Consider the following 16,378-nt stretch of genomic DNA (forward strand, 5'->3'; position numbering starts at 1 on the left):
TCCTGACTGCATTCACTCCAATTACTGGCTTCCGTAATGCAGTCAGGAGATTCAGAGTTCCTATCCGTTGCGGCTACCAACTGACGAAGGCCAGAGGAATAGTTGGCCGAAACATCGTGAGTCCGTAATAAATAAAATTAATAAATAATACTCATCTCAATAATGAATTCCAATTAAATAATACAGAGAGAAAGTATTCAGGAAAAACCACCAGAATTAAGTGTAACTTGGGAAACAGTTAATAACTGGAGAATAGAAGACATCGAGGTAAAACGAGTAATAGAAATGTAAGGAATAGATAGATAGACAGACATACGGATAGATAATGGCCCTTTGATTGAGTGTAGTTGCGACATCTGGGATGAAACTGCTTGGAGTACCATTTACTGCCTTCGAAATCTAGTAGGCAAAAACCTTTTCGCCTTTCAATGTCCTCTTTCTCACAGAAGAGACGCTGCGAGCCTATATCTGTTCTTTTGTTATTTTCATGACAGGTGCTTGACTAACCTTCTGTCTGTAGTACTTCTGTAAAACACTGTAAAACACATATGTGCACATATTTGTTTAGCCACGACGAATGTCAAACAGTTCCCTCGCTATCTCTGCTTAAAACAAACAAAAAAATTCAATGAGCAAAGTTTCTTCCCTGGAACTATCCGTGTGTAGAACACAAAGCTATAGGTTGCTTCCCAGTTTACTGTAACATGGCCGTTTTCAAGTTTAATGTTAATAAGTACTTGTTGAGCCGTCCTTCTATATAATTAAACCATATCCAAGTTACACCATTACTGATCATCACATATTTGTCATATAATGACTTCTGGACTTCATAAACGGTTACCCCCCCCCCCCCCCCAAAAAAAAAACGTACTTCAGGAGTACTGTTGATATTTTCTTTTATTATTAAAGTGTCTTTTAAACTCTTCCATTGATTTACGATCTGAATTAAATATATCGGTGCATGATAAGTAAAATTGTTTTGTTGTTTTAGACGATATTAATGTGATATTTGAGGCATCAAATAAAGTGAATTCCTTTCTGTATACTATGTATATGGTAACACTACCCAGCTTGAATCAAAACCCCCGATTAGTTTATGACTTCTGCAAACACTTCTAAGTTTGATATTATCGCGACAAGATTCGTCAAAGTTGTCAATATGGAAAGGATTGTTGGCTTTTTATGGGTTAAATGTAAAGATTTTATTTGTGTAAACTTTAAATTATTTTTGACTGAATTTGCCTTTATGTCTAGAAAACGTTTTCAAAACTACACTGGATGCGTATTTCTGACATTTTACTTGTTTTAAGTATGATATTTTGGTTTATATCAACACTATATCGCTCTTGATGATTCTGATGTTTACTTGAAAGATGTATTGCCTGGATTCTTTTACCTGGATGTTATGAAGTTCTTTTTTTATCTGACTATTATTATCACTAAAGATTAATAAGTATTCATGTAATAACAAAAACGTATATTGTGAATTTTCTCCACAAAAACATAAAAGATTGTTTTTGCTTCAATAATAACAGTACATTACAGCATGATATTACAGCATAATTAGTCATCTTCTATAATTCTATTAGATAAAACATATAAATCTGTGAATGGCCAAATAGTGACTACTGAGTTTAACTTTGCTTTAGAAATTGTTTATCACGAAAATCGATCTAACGAATATAAAACACATAAATATTGTTACATAAAATCTAATATATAAAAGGCTATATGTCTGTCTCCATATTTTCAAACTCTATCTCCTCCAAAACTAAAAGTGCAGAGTAGCGCTAGGGGCATCAAATGATTAGATTTTTTACAGACTGTTCATTTGTGGGTCTTTAGCCGGTTCAAATAGTCCTAGGGGCAAAAAAGGGTCAAAATTGAAAAAAATCGTTATATATTTTGTACATTCATCTTAATTTATTTTTAATTTTTAAGTTTTACTCAGTTCATATGCGTGTCATACTGAAGCAGTGATAACGTCACCAGCATTGCATGTTTCAGTTTGGTTTCGATTCTAGCTGATCGCACCCAAATACTTTTTTAAAAATTTTAAATCACGACTCTACAATAATATATACGAAATCTGGACGAATTAAAATATCATATTTCAGCGTATTTTACGCCTGGGCAAAGCCGGGCGCCCCCAGCTAGTATATATATATATATATATATGTGTGTGTGTGTGTGTGTGTGTGTGTGTGTGTGTGTGTGTGTGTGTGTGTGTGTGTGTGTGTCTGTGTGTCTGTGTGTCTGTGTGGATATATATATTTGTAAATTATAAATAATTATATTTTATGCCTACTAACGCTAATGTTTCATGCTTTCGCGGTAATCAGTGCAGCAAGTTACGATTGTTACTGATCGGAAGATTCGAAATCCGCCAAGAAGCTACTTTTGACTCCATTAGCAAAAAAGAAATTGCACCTGGTTTACTATCAACTGCCACGAGAATAAAATTTGATATTTATAAAGCTATACATACGTATATATATATATATATATATATATATATATATATATATATATATATATATATATATATATATAGATAGATAGATAGATAGATATAGATATAGATAGATAGATAGATAGATAGATGGATAGATATAGATATATATTCAGAATGTGAGAGATTATATAATAATTTCCACAATCAAACAACGTCGCAACCCACAAGAGCCATGACAGTCAACGAACCGGAAGCACAAGACTCGAGTTTCGCCCTCGTTTGCGCTCATCAGTTAGACACATCCGAACTCAGGATTCCAAACCCGATATTATATTATATATATAATTTCATTAATCCATATGAAATGATATAAGAAGATATAGTATTTTATGCATCGGTTTTTAGTATTTCATTCATCAGCGTTGAATATGTGAATAGAGCTCGGTAGTAAGTTACTAACAAATATTTATGAAAATTAAGCTGCACAGAGGATTTTATATTCGATTAAACTACACAACCCCCCTCTCTCCACACACACACAGACACAGACACACACACACACACATATATATATATGTGTATGTGTATATATATATAATTAGAATATATTGATCTCAGTTATCAATAAATCAATATAAAAACCATTATAACTTTTCTTATATTTTAAACTTTGATATCCAAGCATATTCTTAAGCTACATTACTTAGAGTACTTTTATATATCTATCTTGTTTTGAACGCAGAATCGAAGTTCATATTTGACATCCATAAAAAAGAAAATATGTTTTAATTTATTATATCTTATTTACAATTAAAATAAAAATAGAAATTTAAGGAGTTCGCGAATTGGGCATGAATGTATAAAGTTTAATTATTAATTCCCTAAAAAGGCCAGGTTGACTTATAGGGTAGATAAACATTATAAATTATCGCAAATTATTTCAATTAATGTAACTTTACGGGAATCCCGTCTTATAGCTGTGGATGTCCTTAGATCACCATCTAAATATTAAATATTATAAAATGTAAAATATTATACGGTGTAATGAAAATTACATATCGTTCTTCATTCATTTACGCACATTGTCAGAAATGGTAATATATATACAGTAGCGTCCAAACCTAAAGGGCAAAATTTTAAACCTAATATTTGTTAGAAATAACAACTGTGAAAAGCTGAAATTTTTGACAACTGGTAGTCGTTATCATCCATACTAATATACTAACATTTGAATTATTTGCAAAAGATAGAAAAAAGAATTATAACAATTATTTATTTTCAAAATAGGAACGTCCAAAAGTAAGGGACAAAATTGAGAAAAACAATGTAAACAGTATGCTATATTCAAATGCTTGGATTTCCTCTTAAGATTAAGTCTTATTTAGTCATTTGTAAACGTTGCATCATCCGGCACCACGGCGAAACACCAAAAACTTGATTACTCTGTGAGACAACTATCGTGAATCTACACACGGAAAAGCACACCATTAGAGAGATTTCAGAGAAAGTGAAACGTTCCCAGAGCCTTGTAGGCAGGGTTCGAAGCATAAGAAGAGATTAGAGTTTGCAAACATGTATGTAATGTGGGCATATGAAAATTGGGAAAAGTATTTTTTAGTGATGAAAGTAAGTTTAATTTATTTGGAAATGATGGAAAAAAAACAATGTAAAGAGACGTATTGGTGAAAGATTAAGTGCAAAGCGTACTAAGAAAACTGTCAAGTTTGGGGCCTACAGCATCATGGTATTTGGAAAGTTTTCTAGCAAAGGTACAACGTCTCTTGTCTGGTTACAAACTCGTTTAAATGCGTAGATCTATAAAAACCTTGTTCAAGATCATGTTGTGCCAATAATACAGAATTCATGTTTCGCTACGGCTAACTTTATACAAGATAATGCCCCATGTCACAAGGCAAAGGTGGTAATGAGTTACCTTAGCGAGCAAGATTTCGAAATTTAGTCATTGACCACCGCAAAGTCTTGACTTAGATACATTAGAAAATGTTTGGAAGATCTTAGGAGTGAAAGTTATTGAAACAAATGCCACTAAAACGGAGGATTTGTGGATGAAGCTTCAAGAATGGTCTAACATTAGTATCGAGTATTGTCAAGAACTAATTCGTTCTTGTAGTCGAAGGCATGCAGTTGTCATTGAAAGCAAGGGCGTTTACTAAATATTGATTGTACATGTATTTTTATTGTTTTTTGGCTGTTTACATTGTTTTTCTCGATTTGTCCCTTACTTTTGGACGTTCCTATTTTGAAAATAAATAAATAATTGTTACATTTTTTTCTATCCTTTGCAACTGATTCAAATTTTAGTATGTTATTATGGAGAATAACGACTATCAGTTGTCAAAATTTCAGCTTTTCACAGTTGTTATTTCTAACAAATATAAGGTTTTAAAATGTTGTCCCTTAGTTTTGGACGCTACTGTGTGTGTGTATATATATATATATATATATATATATATATATATATATATATATATATATATATATATATATATAATTCTTTCATTAAATATAATAGCCGTTTTTGTATCGTATTAATTCTATATTTGATGCTTTCCAATTTCTGAATAAGTCTTCACTTCTGGCAGGAACTGGCTGATGCAATCACCAAATCGCCATATTTATCATAAGTCCGATTATTTCCAATCCTTCAGGATTCATCGTCAAAGATAAATTTTTTTGGAACAATTCATAAACCTTTTTGAACGATTGGAAAGTATTCGAACTTATAATAAAAATTGCAATTACATTAGCTAGTTCCTGCCAGAAGTGAAGAATGTTATTTGGAAGTTGGAAAGAATAGAAAATATAGTTAATACACAAAAAAACGTCTATTTTATTTCATGAAATATGCCTACGAGAAAAAGTGATGCCTAAATATACATACATAATTGTTGTATAGTTTTATTTTCTTAGATTTGAATCCACTGAAACTCTTTTTTATGTACGTAATGATGTTTGTATAATTAAACATATTAATATCCAAAGTGCATTTGAAAATGTTTATTACCGCGCAAACAGAAAAACTCGACATATAAAAAACACTACTGTGTTTTTAATAAGACAGAGGCGCGTTTTAAACAAATGTTTCTATTTATAGCACAATTGAACCATGATACGTGACTTTTGAATTTTTAACTTTAATTAAAGTCATACTACAATATTATTTTATAAAATCAGCAGTAGGTTCTCTACAGTGCAATGTACACTACAATGTAATGTTGACTAAGTAATCGCGGGAAAAGATGTGAAGCCTCCTACCGGTGCGCCTCGATGGGTTCTCAACTACAGCAAACAATAAATCAACTTGATTGAAAAATGATTGATTTCATCGATTCTGATTACATTAATAGTATTTAAAGTGCAGAACATTAGTTTATGAACGTAGAGTGTAATGCGCATTTTTTGTCTACATATTTTTACTTTGATCCGTTCAAATTTCCTTATTAGCTGGAATTGGCCGATGTTTCTGTATGGATCTTAAGGGGTTGTAAAGACTGTGAATTCTTATATATTTATTAGCACATTTTAGCGGGAAACGTGTTAGAATTATAATACCAATAACATTCCTGCGTTACAGGCATTTTAGTACTTGTTTGCGATGCAGACGTGTGGTTCCAGCAAAAGCTCACCAATACGACTTAACTTCAAATTCCTGCTAAAAGTGGATCCAGAGGGATCTGAAATGGCTAAGGCTCAAAACGGCTACGACAGATACATCGACCAATTTTATGTGATATTATTCTATGTGAATTTTTTGTCTTCAAGAAAATATACTGTTTGCACATACACATACACCTCCACACACCATATATATATATATATATATATATATATATATATATATATATATATATAGACAGAGAGAGAGAGAGAGAGAGAGAGTACATATATAAATATATATATATATATATATACATATATATATATATATATATCTGTGGAAATATACTTTATTTCCTTATAATATATACCAATCCTTATTTAAGAAGCTCAATGTAATTACAGAACAATATAATGAATGAATGACAAAAAGCTATACTCCATATACTATATTCCTTTAAATCAGTTTACATTTACAATTCTTAACAGTATCTGTTTCGTAGCACAAAATCTATCATTTAATTATTACATCAATCAGTGTATTTCTGTTGCCTTAACTCATCAGAAGAAATGGCAACAATCAATCCATCAAAAAGAAAATAAAGTATGCTTTGACATGATTAAAAATATAAAAATTGGAAGAGAAGCTGTAAATATTTAATTATATGTTTACATTACGCTATTTTGGCGTAATGTAAACATAAATGAAGTATTTACAGTTTCTCTTCCAATGTTTATATTTTTAATCCTGTCAAAGAGCAGTTTATTTTAATTAAGTGATTGACTGTGTTCTATGAAATAGATACTGTCACAAACTGTAAATGTCAACTAAATTAAAGGAATAAATTGTAAGATGGTCAACATCATGAACTATGGAATATAGATTTTTGTCATTCATTCATGATGTGCTTGTATGTGTGTGTGTGTGTTCAAGCAGATATTATTAAATACAACAAATATACCTTTATTTTTGATTCTGATTTTTTTTTTCGATTTTCTCTATTTTTTTTTAATATCAATACCGAAAATATTAATGAAAGTTCCATAGTTATCGCGAGCGCTTTCGATTGGACTGCGAATCATCTTCAGGTGGAGTTCATGAAGTGAAAGTGAATAGAAGCGGAAATTGAAAGTTGAAAAGTGAAAAGTTAAATACACAATAAATTGTATCGATTGAAGAGAGGTTAAAAGTATTTAAAAGTCAATTAAAAGTTCCACCATTACTGATCATCAAAATGTTGTCGCACTGTCTACCTAACACTCATTAACACTTATCTTAGAGTGGCCTCCGCTCCGGGCTTTGACAGAAGCAGTAACACCCAAGTAAAAAAATCTTATTCTCCTTAACCTCTTTCCGTTCTATAACTTTTGCCTTTTTCACTGCCTCTCCTCCTCTATCTCTCCTCCCTCTTTCACATTCTCTGTTTGTTAACGGTCGAAAATAATAAAGAAATCCATAGATAACAAAGCTGAAATAATACTACGTAATCTGTGGCGTATGGAGAAAAACAGAGAGAGAGAGAGAGAGAGAGAGAGAGAGAGAAAGTAAGAGTTGAAACGATCAGAAATATATTAATCATGTCTTTACTCTAATCCAAACAATTCAATCATATCTAAAGAAATAGAGAAAGAAAGAAAGAGAGTGGGAAAAAGAGAGAGATACAAATAGTAATGGGATGATTCCAACATATTTCCCGATTCCGATACAATTACCGATTCCGATTCTGTATAAATCCCTAAATATTTAATTATAGAGTTGTTATTTTTTCTGATTACCGTAAAAAGCACTTGTTAAATGTGCAGATATTTTCTCAAACGTAAAAATACATTTGTGGGGAATTATCTATGAATTTTAGTTTCACTGGTTGTTTAAAATCAATAAATATTCATTATTTTATCATTACTATCAGAAGTCGAAAGTTTTGTTTTATACAAAATCAAATTTAAAAAAATCAAAGTAATCGTTTTTGGCATCGGGAAATAGGCACATATTTTTCCGATGCCGATACTGATTCCGATACCTCCAAAAATTCCGATTTTTCTGATTTCAATTCGGATTAATCGTCCGAACATTAGATGTACATTTCTAGATGGATCAGTAGATTGATAGATGCGTAAAATAACAATGAAGCAAAAATTCATAAATAATAGAAAAAAAAAACAGAGGGTAAAGTAACACAGACACTGACTGAAAATTAGATAGATATAATATGTTGGTAGATAGATATACATTTACATGAAAGATACCGTATAGGTAGACAGAGCCCAAGAAATCATGGACGACACTATCAGCCTTCGAATCCAGCTTAGCGAAGCTTACTAGGGACTTCGTGAAAGGATGATCGCATAGATGTTTTGGGGACTTACTTAATTTAATTCTAATCCCTTACTTAAAACTGTATTCCATACCAGCAGGAGTTGTAATCCGACACTGGTGATTGCGTAAGCATTAAACACTAGTATCTATAGGTTTAAATAAATAAGTATTATTAAATTATAATTATCAAGCCTCTTTAAGAACTCTTAATGATGGGCACTGCCTAGGAAGTATAAACTAAAATGTAGTCAATTAGCGTTTTTGCAAGGTTCACGACTTCCGTCGTTTGGGCACTCTGGATTTCCTAATGTCTACGCCCGAATTGAGCATTTATTAGTTATGAATTCCCTTAATTATTGAAGCAATTGTTTTGGTGACTCAGAGATAAAGACTTAACAAATGGAGTTCAAGTAAACTACATGGCTATGTTCGAATCTCCCGATCAGCAGAAATTGTCATCTTACATTGATGATTGCGTAGGTATTAATGTAAGATGACAATTTCTGCCGTAGTGATTACGTAAGCATGAAACACTAATGTCTCTAGGTATAAATTGAATAATTATTATTGAATAATACTTATATATATATATATATATATATATATATATATATATATATATATATATATGTATATATTGTCTGAACAGTAACATATATTAAAAATGTATATTCTTAAGATGGGTCTGTCTAACTGTGACTTTATAAATAAAACTGGAGATTTCAAATGCAAAATTCGATAAATCAAAATTCTTACAATTGAGTTACAATACTTTACAAAAAGCAATATTCCAAATCCAATATTCGATCGTAACAGATTATTTCAATTAAAAGCAAGTATATTAGGGAATTATCACATAACTGTAACAAGAGGATTTAGGTTAGGGTTAGAATTTAGGTGATGAAATTCAACACTTTTTGCGCCAATATTTTATTGCGTTTTATATTTAAGGTTTAAAAATGTGATTTCAAATTTAAGCGCGACAAGCGAATAGAGTTTATTGTAGAAACGCTAAAAACAACCTAAAAAAACGTTATAGGGTATGTGCGTTAATGTGACCCAAACTCCAAATTCCGCCAAACTTTTACTAGACTGACGATTATTTGGCGCTCAGATTGAAAACTTAGATTCCTAATAAAATATATAAATTATAAAAAAAAAGTACAAGTACAGAAATTTTTATTAAAATTTAATTCTCTGATTTTTTTGTGATAAAAATATAGTTTCGAAATTTTATAGTTGAGAATTCATACGTGTTATTATTTGGATTATTCAGACTACTATCCTCATTGCTTGGTATATTCACAATGTTTCGGACAGTCTGACCATCGACCTTGTTCAAGTTCTCAGTTTTCTAGAGGTTTAAGATTTAGTCTCAATACTAGCGATACTAAGACTAGTATGACAAGTAACACGTTTACATAATCATGGCTGATAGGATGAAAACAATCTACCTTCATGGAATAAATAAAGTTCTAAAATTGGAAAAATTACACTTAAAGAAGTTTGGAGATTACATCGGCTGAAACATCCTGAGTATAACAAAAGCAATCTACTCTCGTGAATTGAACATACTCAGTTTCCTGATCTTAAGATTTTCATGTTCGATTAGAAAGTTCGTAGGTTTGAAAAAGTACACCCAAAGAAGATCGTAGATTACATCAGCCGAAACATTGTGACTATAACAACAAACGTATGCATACGTTGATTAAATCAAATGTTCAGTTTTAAAATACTATTAGTTTCCTGAGTTTCATAACGATCCTCAGGTTCGACAAGACAATTCTAAGGTTTAAAAAGATACAAAAAATGAATGCGAATAATAAGACGAATAAGAAAAATAGTACAAAAAATTGCATTGTTTCTGATTACAAAGATCAATTCTCTATTGTGGCCGCTGTTTCGTAGTTTTGCGAAACGCATGGGTTTTTAGTGTTGGTACTAGATGAAATAAATAAGTACCAATGAAGAAATTATGTTTCAGAATGTTTTCGTTAAGGATGGATACTAGAATTGGTGACATGGATCCCTGATGCAACGGCTAAAATTATTAATAAGCTCTAAATTACACTCTTTCGAAGGTTGAAGATTCAATCCTACAATACAGATGACACTGAGAAAACAATTAAAAATTACTTTTCGTCGGTAATATCTAATGAAAAAATAATAAACTCATGAGGATTAAATAAAGGGTTCACATCGAAATTTGGTGCAAATTCCCGAGTTCGAGAAGACGATCCTGAAGAATGTCGAAAGTTACATTGGCATTGTGAATTTAACATTTCAAATGAGGGGTTGACCAAGTTCGAATCCAGAATCCACAGAAACACTTTTATCAAACCCTTACAATCTCTTAGAAAGAAGGTAAAAAAATATCATAAGTAGTCCGAATAATCCATGTAATAAAAGGGGAAAATATAAAAGTACTGAAAGGAACTTACCTTAGTGAGGACGATTCCAAGTCCGGCTTGTAAGAGAATGTTGAAAAGAATAAATAACCTCATATTGCGATTTGGAGTGAACGAGCGAATAAATATGACTTATTAAGAAGAAAAAAAGTATTTCACAAAAAATGAATATCTTTTTCCCGTTGAATAATTATTTAATACGTTAAAAATGTTTTACACTTGTCAGACTGTCAATGGTTTTCATGTTATTTCTCCATTCCTTTTTAAAAAGTAAATATAAACCGATTTTTCTTTTGTTTTTATTAAAAATTGTTTAATTACTAAAATATACTTCTTTTTTAATTTGAAAAATGTTTTTTTTATATATAATTAAATCTCCTTAATTAATCACCCAACTGTTTGCTTTTTACCCTTTTTTCTATTCAAATTTGTCTCCTTTTTATCGTTCGTTTTCCTCGGATTTTCAAAATTGGCTCTTCTTTGGGGTCTTCAATTCAATAAGTTTTATAGTTATGTAATGTTCTGGTTTGAGGCTATTATTTCCGTCTGTTTTTACTTTGTTTAGTTTTGTATTTCTTTATATTTTGTTTTGGCTTCTTTGTTTTCCTTAAACTTCTGCTCGAGTCTTCCTCTCCTCTTGAATTTAGAAGTCTCCCTTCTCTTTAGTTTCCAGTTTTAATTGAAGATAGGTTTTTAACGTCCTGGTTTGAGGCTAATATTTTTACATCATTGATCTTTAGCTGTTAGTTACGTTTTTGTCTTTTTGTTTTGTTTTTTTGTTTTTGTTGTTGTTAGTAATGTTATACTTTTTTGCAACTATTTTGTTAGTATTATTATTAGTCGTATTTTATTAGTATTATTATTATTATTAATAATAATAATACTAAGGTTAATTTGCTTATTAATGGTCGTAGTAGTAGTATTATTTGCTTATTCGTATATTCTGACGATTTCAAAGCGCAGCCTGACTGACCAGTCGGTGAGGATGTTCTGGTTTATCTAAGGGGGACGCACCACTTTTTGCATACACACCCTCCCACTCTCTATTCAACCAATATTTCGCCAACCCACAATAAAATCCGAGACTTCCCCTTTCCTCTTCTTCTTCCTCTTATTCTTCCCCTTTTTCCTCTTTTACTTGTTCTTCCTCTTCATTTCCAAAATAACCGCGCCCATTTATATGTTTACTTTCTTTCGCGTTTCACGTTTTTATTCTTCCTTCCACATACTTATCATCTTGTCAATAACACCCTTTTCCTTCTGCCGCTTTTAGCAACCCCCCTTACATACGGATACACAGTTTTTGGTATTTTCAATCCAGTATACACATATATACGCCTCCTACACGCGCTCAGCATAGCTTGGCCACGCGAATTAACGCACCGAGTAAATATGTCCTTTTCTTTTCCCATCTTACACATATAAAAAGAAAAAAATGAAAGATACAGTAAACTAGAAACGCATTACTTTTAATCTTGTACTTTCTATTCTAGCACTTTTTTTTATTGACAACATGTCATTGTTTTTATGACATTGTTTTTATGACATTGTTTTTATGTTACTGTTTTCATGACATTGTTTTGGTTTAATTAATACTAAAATTTTCCCGAATCTGTAAAAACAACACAGAAAAGTTGGTACGTTCTACCTAGTTTTCAGTTTAAAGAAATATTACCTATTATACATATATATATATGTGTGTGTGAGTGTGTGTGTGTGTGTATGTGTGTGTGTGCTTCCATCGATGCGTAGAAACGCAAATATGTGTGCGTATGTTATTGTTGACGCGCACATATGTACATTAGGCAGTATTTTTAAGTATTTTTAAGCATATGTGTGTGTGTTTTACATATTACGTATATATATATATATATATATATATATATATATATATATATATATATATATACTAGCAAAAGTATCCGTCGTTGACTAGGTTCAAAAAAAGTCCACAGAAAATGGACTCTGATTTATGAAAGTATGATAGGTTATGAAAAGGAAGGGTTGTAATGAGATAGCTTCGTATTTGGGGGTATCAAAACCAAAACAAAATATGATGAAAGTAAAAATAAAATAGATAAACCCGATAATTTATTATACCATACCTGTTCACACTGAAACACTTATCACACTATTCTGTGGATCTATATTAAAAAACCTTTGTTAAAGTTTGTGATATATTTCCATTCTATGGAGGTCAGGTGCGAACGAACACTCCATAATTTTATTATACCATATTTCTTCAAACTGAAACATAATTATCAAAGTATACTCACGCAGATAGATATGAAAAGTCTTTATTAAAGTTTGTGCCTATTTCCATTCCATGGAGGCCAGGCGCGAACGCTGACCCCAGAATGTTATTATATCATACCTATTTAAGTTAAAACATACTTATCAAAGTATTCTTATGTACATCTATATCAAAAACACTTGTAAACGTTTTTTTTTTAATTTTTACATTTTTTTATTGCGATACTTTGTGGACCTGGCGCGAACGCAGACCCCACAATTTTAATGAACCATCGTTCTCCCAGAGCAAACATACCGATTCCTGTGTCTCGATACATCTTCTATTATTATATGTAATCCGTTTTTTAAAATAGTCAACAATATAGGAGCCTATTCGTGACCTGATCCACACATTCAGCTTTATATTATATTATATATATATATATATATATATATATATATATATATATATATATGTGTGGGGGGGGTTGTGTGTGTGTTTGTGTGTGTGCTTCCATCGATGTGTAGAAACACAAATATGTGTGCGTATGTTATTGTTGACGCGCACATACGTATATTAGGCAGTATTTTTAAGTGTTTTTAAGTATATGTGTGTGTTTTACATATTACGTATATATGTATATATATATATATATACATTTATATTACTATATATATATATGTAAGTGTTGTGTATTACAATATACGTTCGATATATATATATATATATATATATATATGTGTGTGTGTGTGTGTGTGTGTGTGTGTATATGTATATATATTAGAATGGTATAGTGAACACATCGTACTTTAAATTACAGAAGAAAAGCTCATTATTTAGCCATTGTATAGAGCTTATATTATTATTATTATTAATATTATTTTCATTATTATTATTATTATTATTATTATTATTAAATTTACTGACGAGAAAAAAATGTATTTTGTATTTTATGCTACCTAGTATTTTTTGTTATGATATCAAACTCTTTTAAAACAGTTATAAATTATTATAAAATAACATTTTAATAAATCCTGAAATAGATACATAAATATACAATGTGTGTGTGTATGTGTGCAAGCGTTATAGATACGATCAAAATCGGAAGTTATATTTTAAGTTAGAGCTATGAAACATCCAGTAAAGAACAAACTATGTGCATAAAAGTTTCACACACACACACACACACACACACATACACACACACACACTCACACACACACACACACACACACATATATATATATTATATATATATATATATATATATATAAATATATTCAGTGGAGATTGTAATTAATAGAAAACTGAAGAAAGTGCTCAATACTGTTGTAGAGCAAATATGCGTTTTATTTTTTATTTATTTTTATTTTTTTTATTACCGTATCTTTCTGTTAAGTTACATTATTGTTTCAGCTACACGGCTGTTTTTTTTGGCCGTATGTAGCGTCCTCAGACTTTTACAGAAATCCCAAAGCGTATATATATATATATATATATATATATATGTATTTTTGTTTTATCTGCAGTGACATAATAAACGCTTATATTATTATGAACATTATTAGCCTGGAATCCCTCCAACCTGAACAGAAGCGTGTGCTCCATCCAAACTATTATCAATGGACCTGAGGTAATCTCGTCAGCATCAGACAAAGCCAAACTCTTTGTCAAGAACTTTGCAGCTAATTCTACCCTTTGCGACCAAGGCCGCCAACCCCCAATATTTCCTCCTGTATCAGAAAACACGCTATGTGATATATGTATATCTGTACGTGATGTTGCCAAGCTAATCAAAAACCTTGATTCCAGTAAAGCAATTGGCCCTGACGGTATTCCAATTATAGTACTCAAAAAACTTCAATCTGAACTAGCGCCCATACTTACAAAACTGTTTAAACGTTGTCTTAAGGAGAATAGTTTCCCATCTCCCTGGAAAATCTCATCAGTATGCCCTGTATTTAAGAATTCAGGTGATCGCTCATCCCCCTCTCAGTACAGGCCGATAAGTCTCCTGTGCGTCATGAGTAAGTTGCTAGAATCTGTGTTAAATACAGAAGTAATCAACCATCTCAACAAAAATAACCTTCTTAGTGACACTCAATATGGTTTCCGTTCTGCTAGATCTACAGCAGATGTGCTTACAGTTATATCGCATAGGATTAGAAAATCTCTCGACGGTGGCAATCTTTCTAGATTGCTCTTGACATATCTAAAGCCTTTGATAGGGTATGGCATAAAGGTTTACTTCATATGATCGCTAGCTATGGTATAGCTGGAAATGTCTGCTCAATTATTAAATCATTTCTTTCTGATAGGTTCATAAGAGTAGTAGTTGAGGGGCAAAAATCAGAAGCTCACAGTATTAATGCCGGTGTCCCTCAGGGGTCCATCCTGGGCCCAACTCTTTTCCTGATCTACATTAATGATCTTCCAAATCACATCCTTACATCATTTGTAGACATTTATGCTGACGACACTACCATTTATGGTAGCACATCTAAGACAGTAAACGACCAAGTTCTCTCCAATTCTCTCTCCTCTGATCTTGAGCACGTAGTACAATGGGGAAAGGAGTGGTTGGTTACTTTTAATGCATCTAAAACCAAGCTTCTCTCTTTACATCATCAACATTCTAATCCACATTTGTCATCAATTGAAATGAATGGCTCTCGTCTTCAGGAGGCCTCATGTTTTGACAAGCTTCTGGGCTTGACCATTACTCCTGATCTTAAATGGAACACGTACACCAAATCTGTTGCCAAGGCCGCTGGAAAAAAGGTGGGATCTTTCTATCGATCAGGTAGATATCTCACTGCTGATGCTATTCTCTATCTATATAAGAGCCAGGTACGTCCAAGGATGGAATACTGTTGCCACATCTGGGCAGGAGCTGCTAGAAAGGACTTGTCCTGTCTTGATAGAGTTAAAAATAGACTTCGTAGCCTCGTAGGAGATGTCCTTTTCTCCTCCTTGCAACCTCTATCTCTCAGAAGAGATGTTGCGAGTTTGTCTCTATTGTATCGTTATTTTCATGGAAAGTGTTCGACTGAGCTTCAATCTATGGTCCCCCCTCGCCAAACTTTCACAAGAAACACTCGTCTAGCTGTAAACACTATCAATAATTCCCCTCACTCTTTATCTGTGCCTAAACCTAAACGTAGATTCCATGAACAAAGCTTTTTTCTTAGAACTGCACGCCTGTGGAATTGTCTTCCGTTTTCCTGCTTTCCAGCTAACTACAATATGGTTGTGTTCAAGTCTAAAGTAAATAAGTTGTAGATGAGCCGTTCCATATAAGTTATCAAATTTACCAAATTTTCATTACTAATGATTACTATAGTCTC

At 31.8% G+C, this 16,378-nt stretch overlaps 1 protein-coding gene across 1 annotated transcript in view; it reads right to left on the reverse strand.

Moving 5' to 3' along the window:
- The window catches only part of LOC145291760 (corticotropin-releasing factor-binding protein-like), a 201,697-nt gene extending 189,929 nt beyond the window's left edge, over positions 1–11,768 (reverse strand). Inside the window, exon 1 of the mRNA XM_080137715.1 lies at positions 10,832–11,768. Coding sequence (XP_079993841.1) covers positions 10,832–10,894 — 63 coding nt within the window. The 5' untranslated portion in view covers positions 10,895–11,768. The remainder of the gene's footprint in view (positions 1–10,831) is intronic.
- Positions 11,769–16,378: the final 4,610 nt, after the last annotated feature.

The sequence above is a fragment of the Euprymna scolopes genome, chromosome 2 (genome assembly GCF_053919585.1).
Source record: "Euprymna scolopes isolate OS-2025 chromosome 2, ASM5391958v1, whole genome shotgun sequence".
NCBI classification, from domain to species: domain Eukaryota; kingdom Metazoa; phylum Mollusca; class Cephalopoda; order Sepiida; family Sepiolidae; genus Euprymna; species Euprymna scolopes.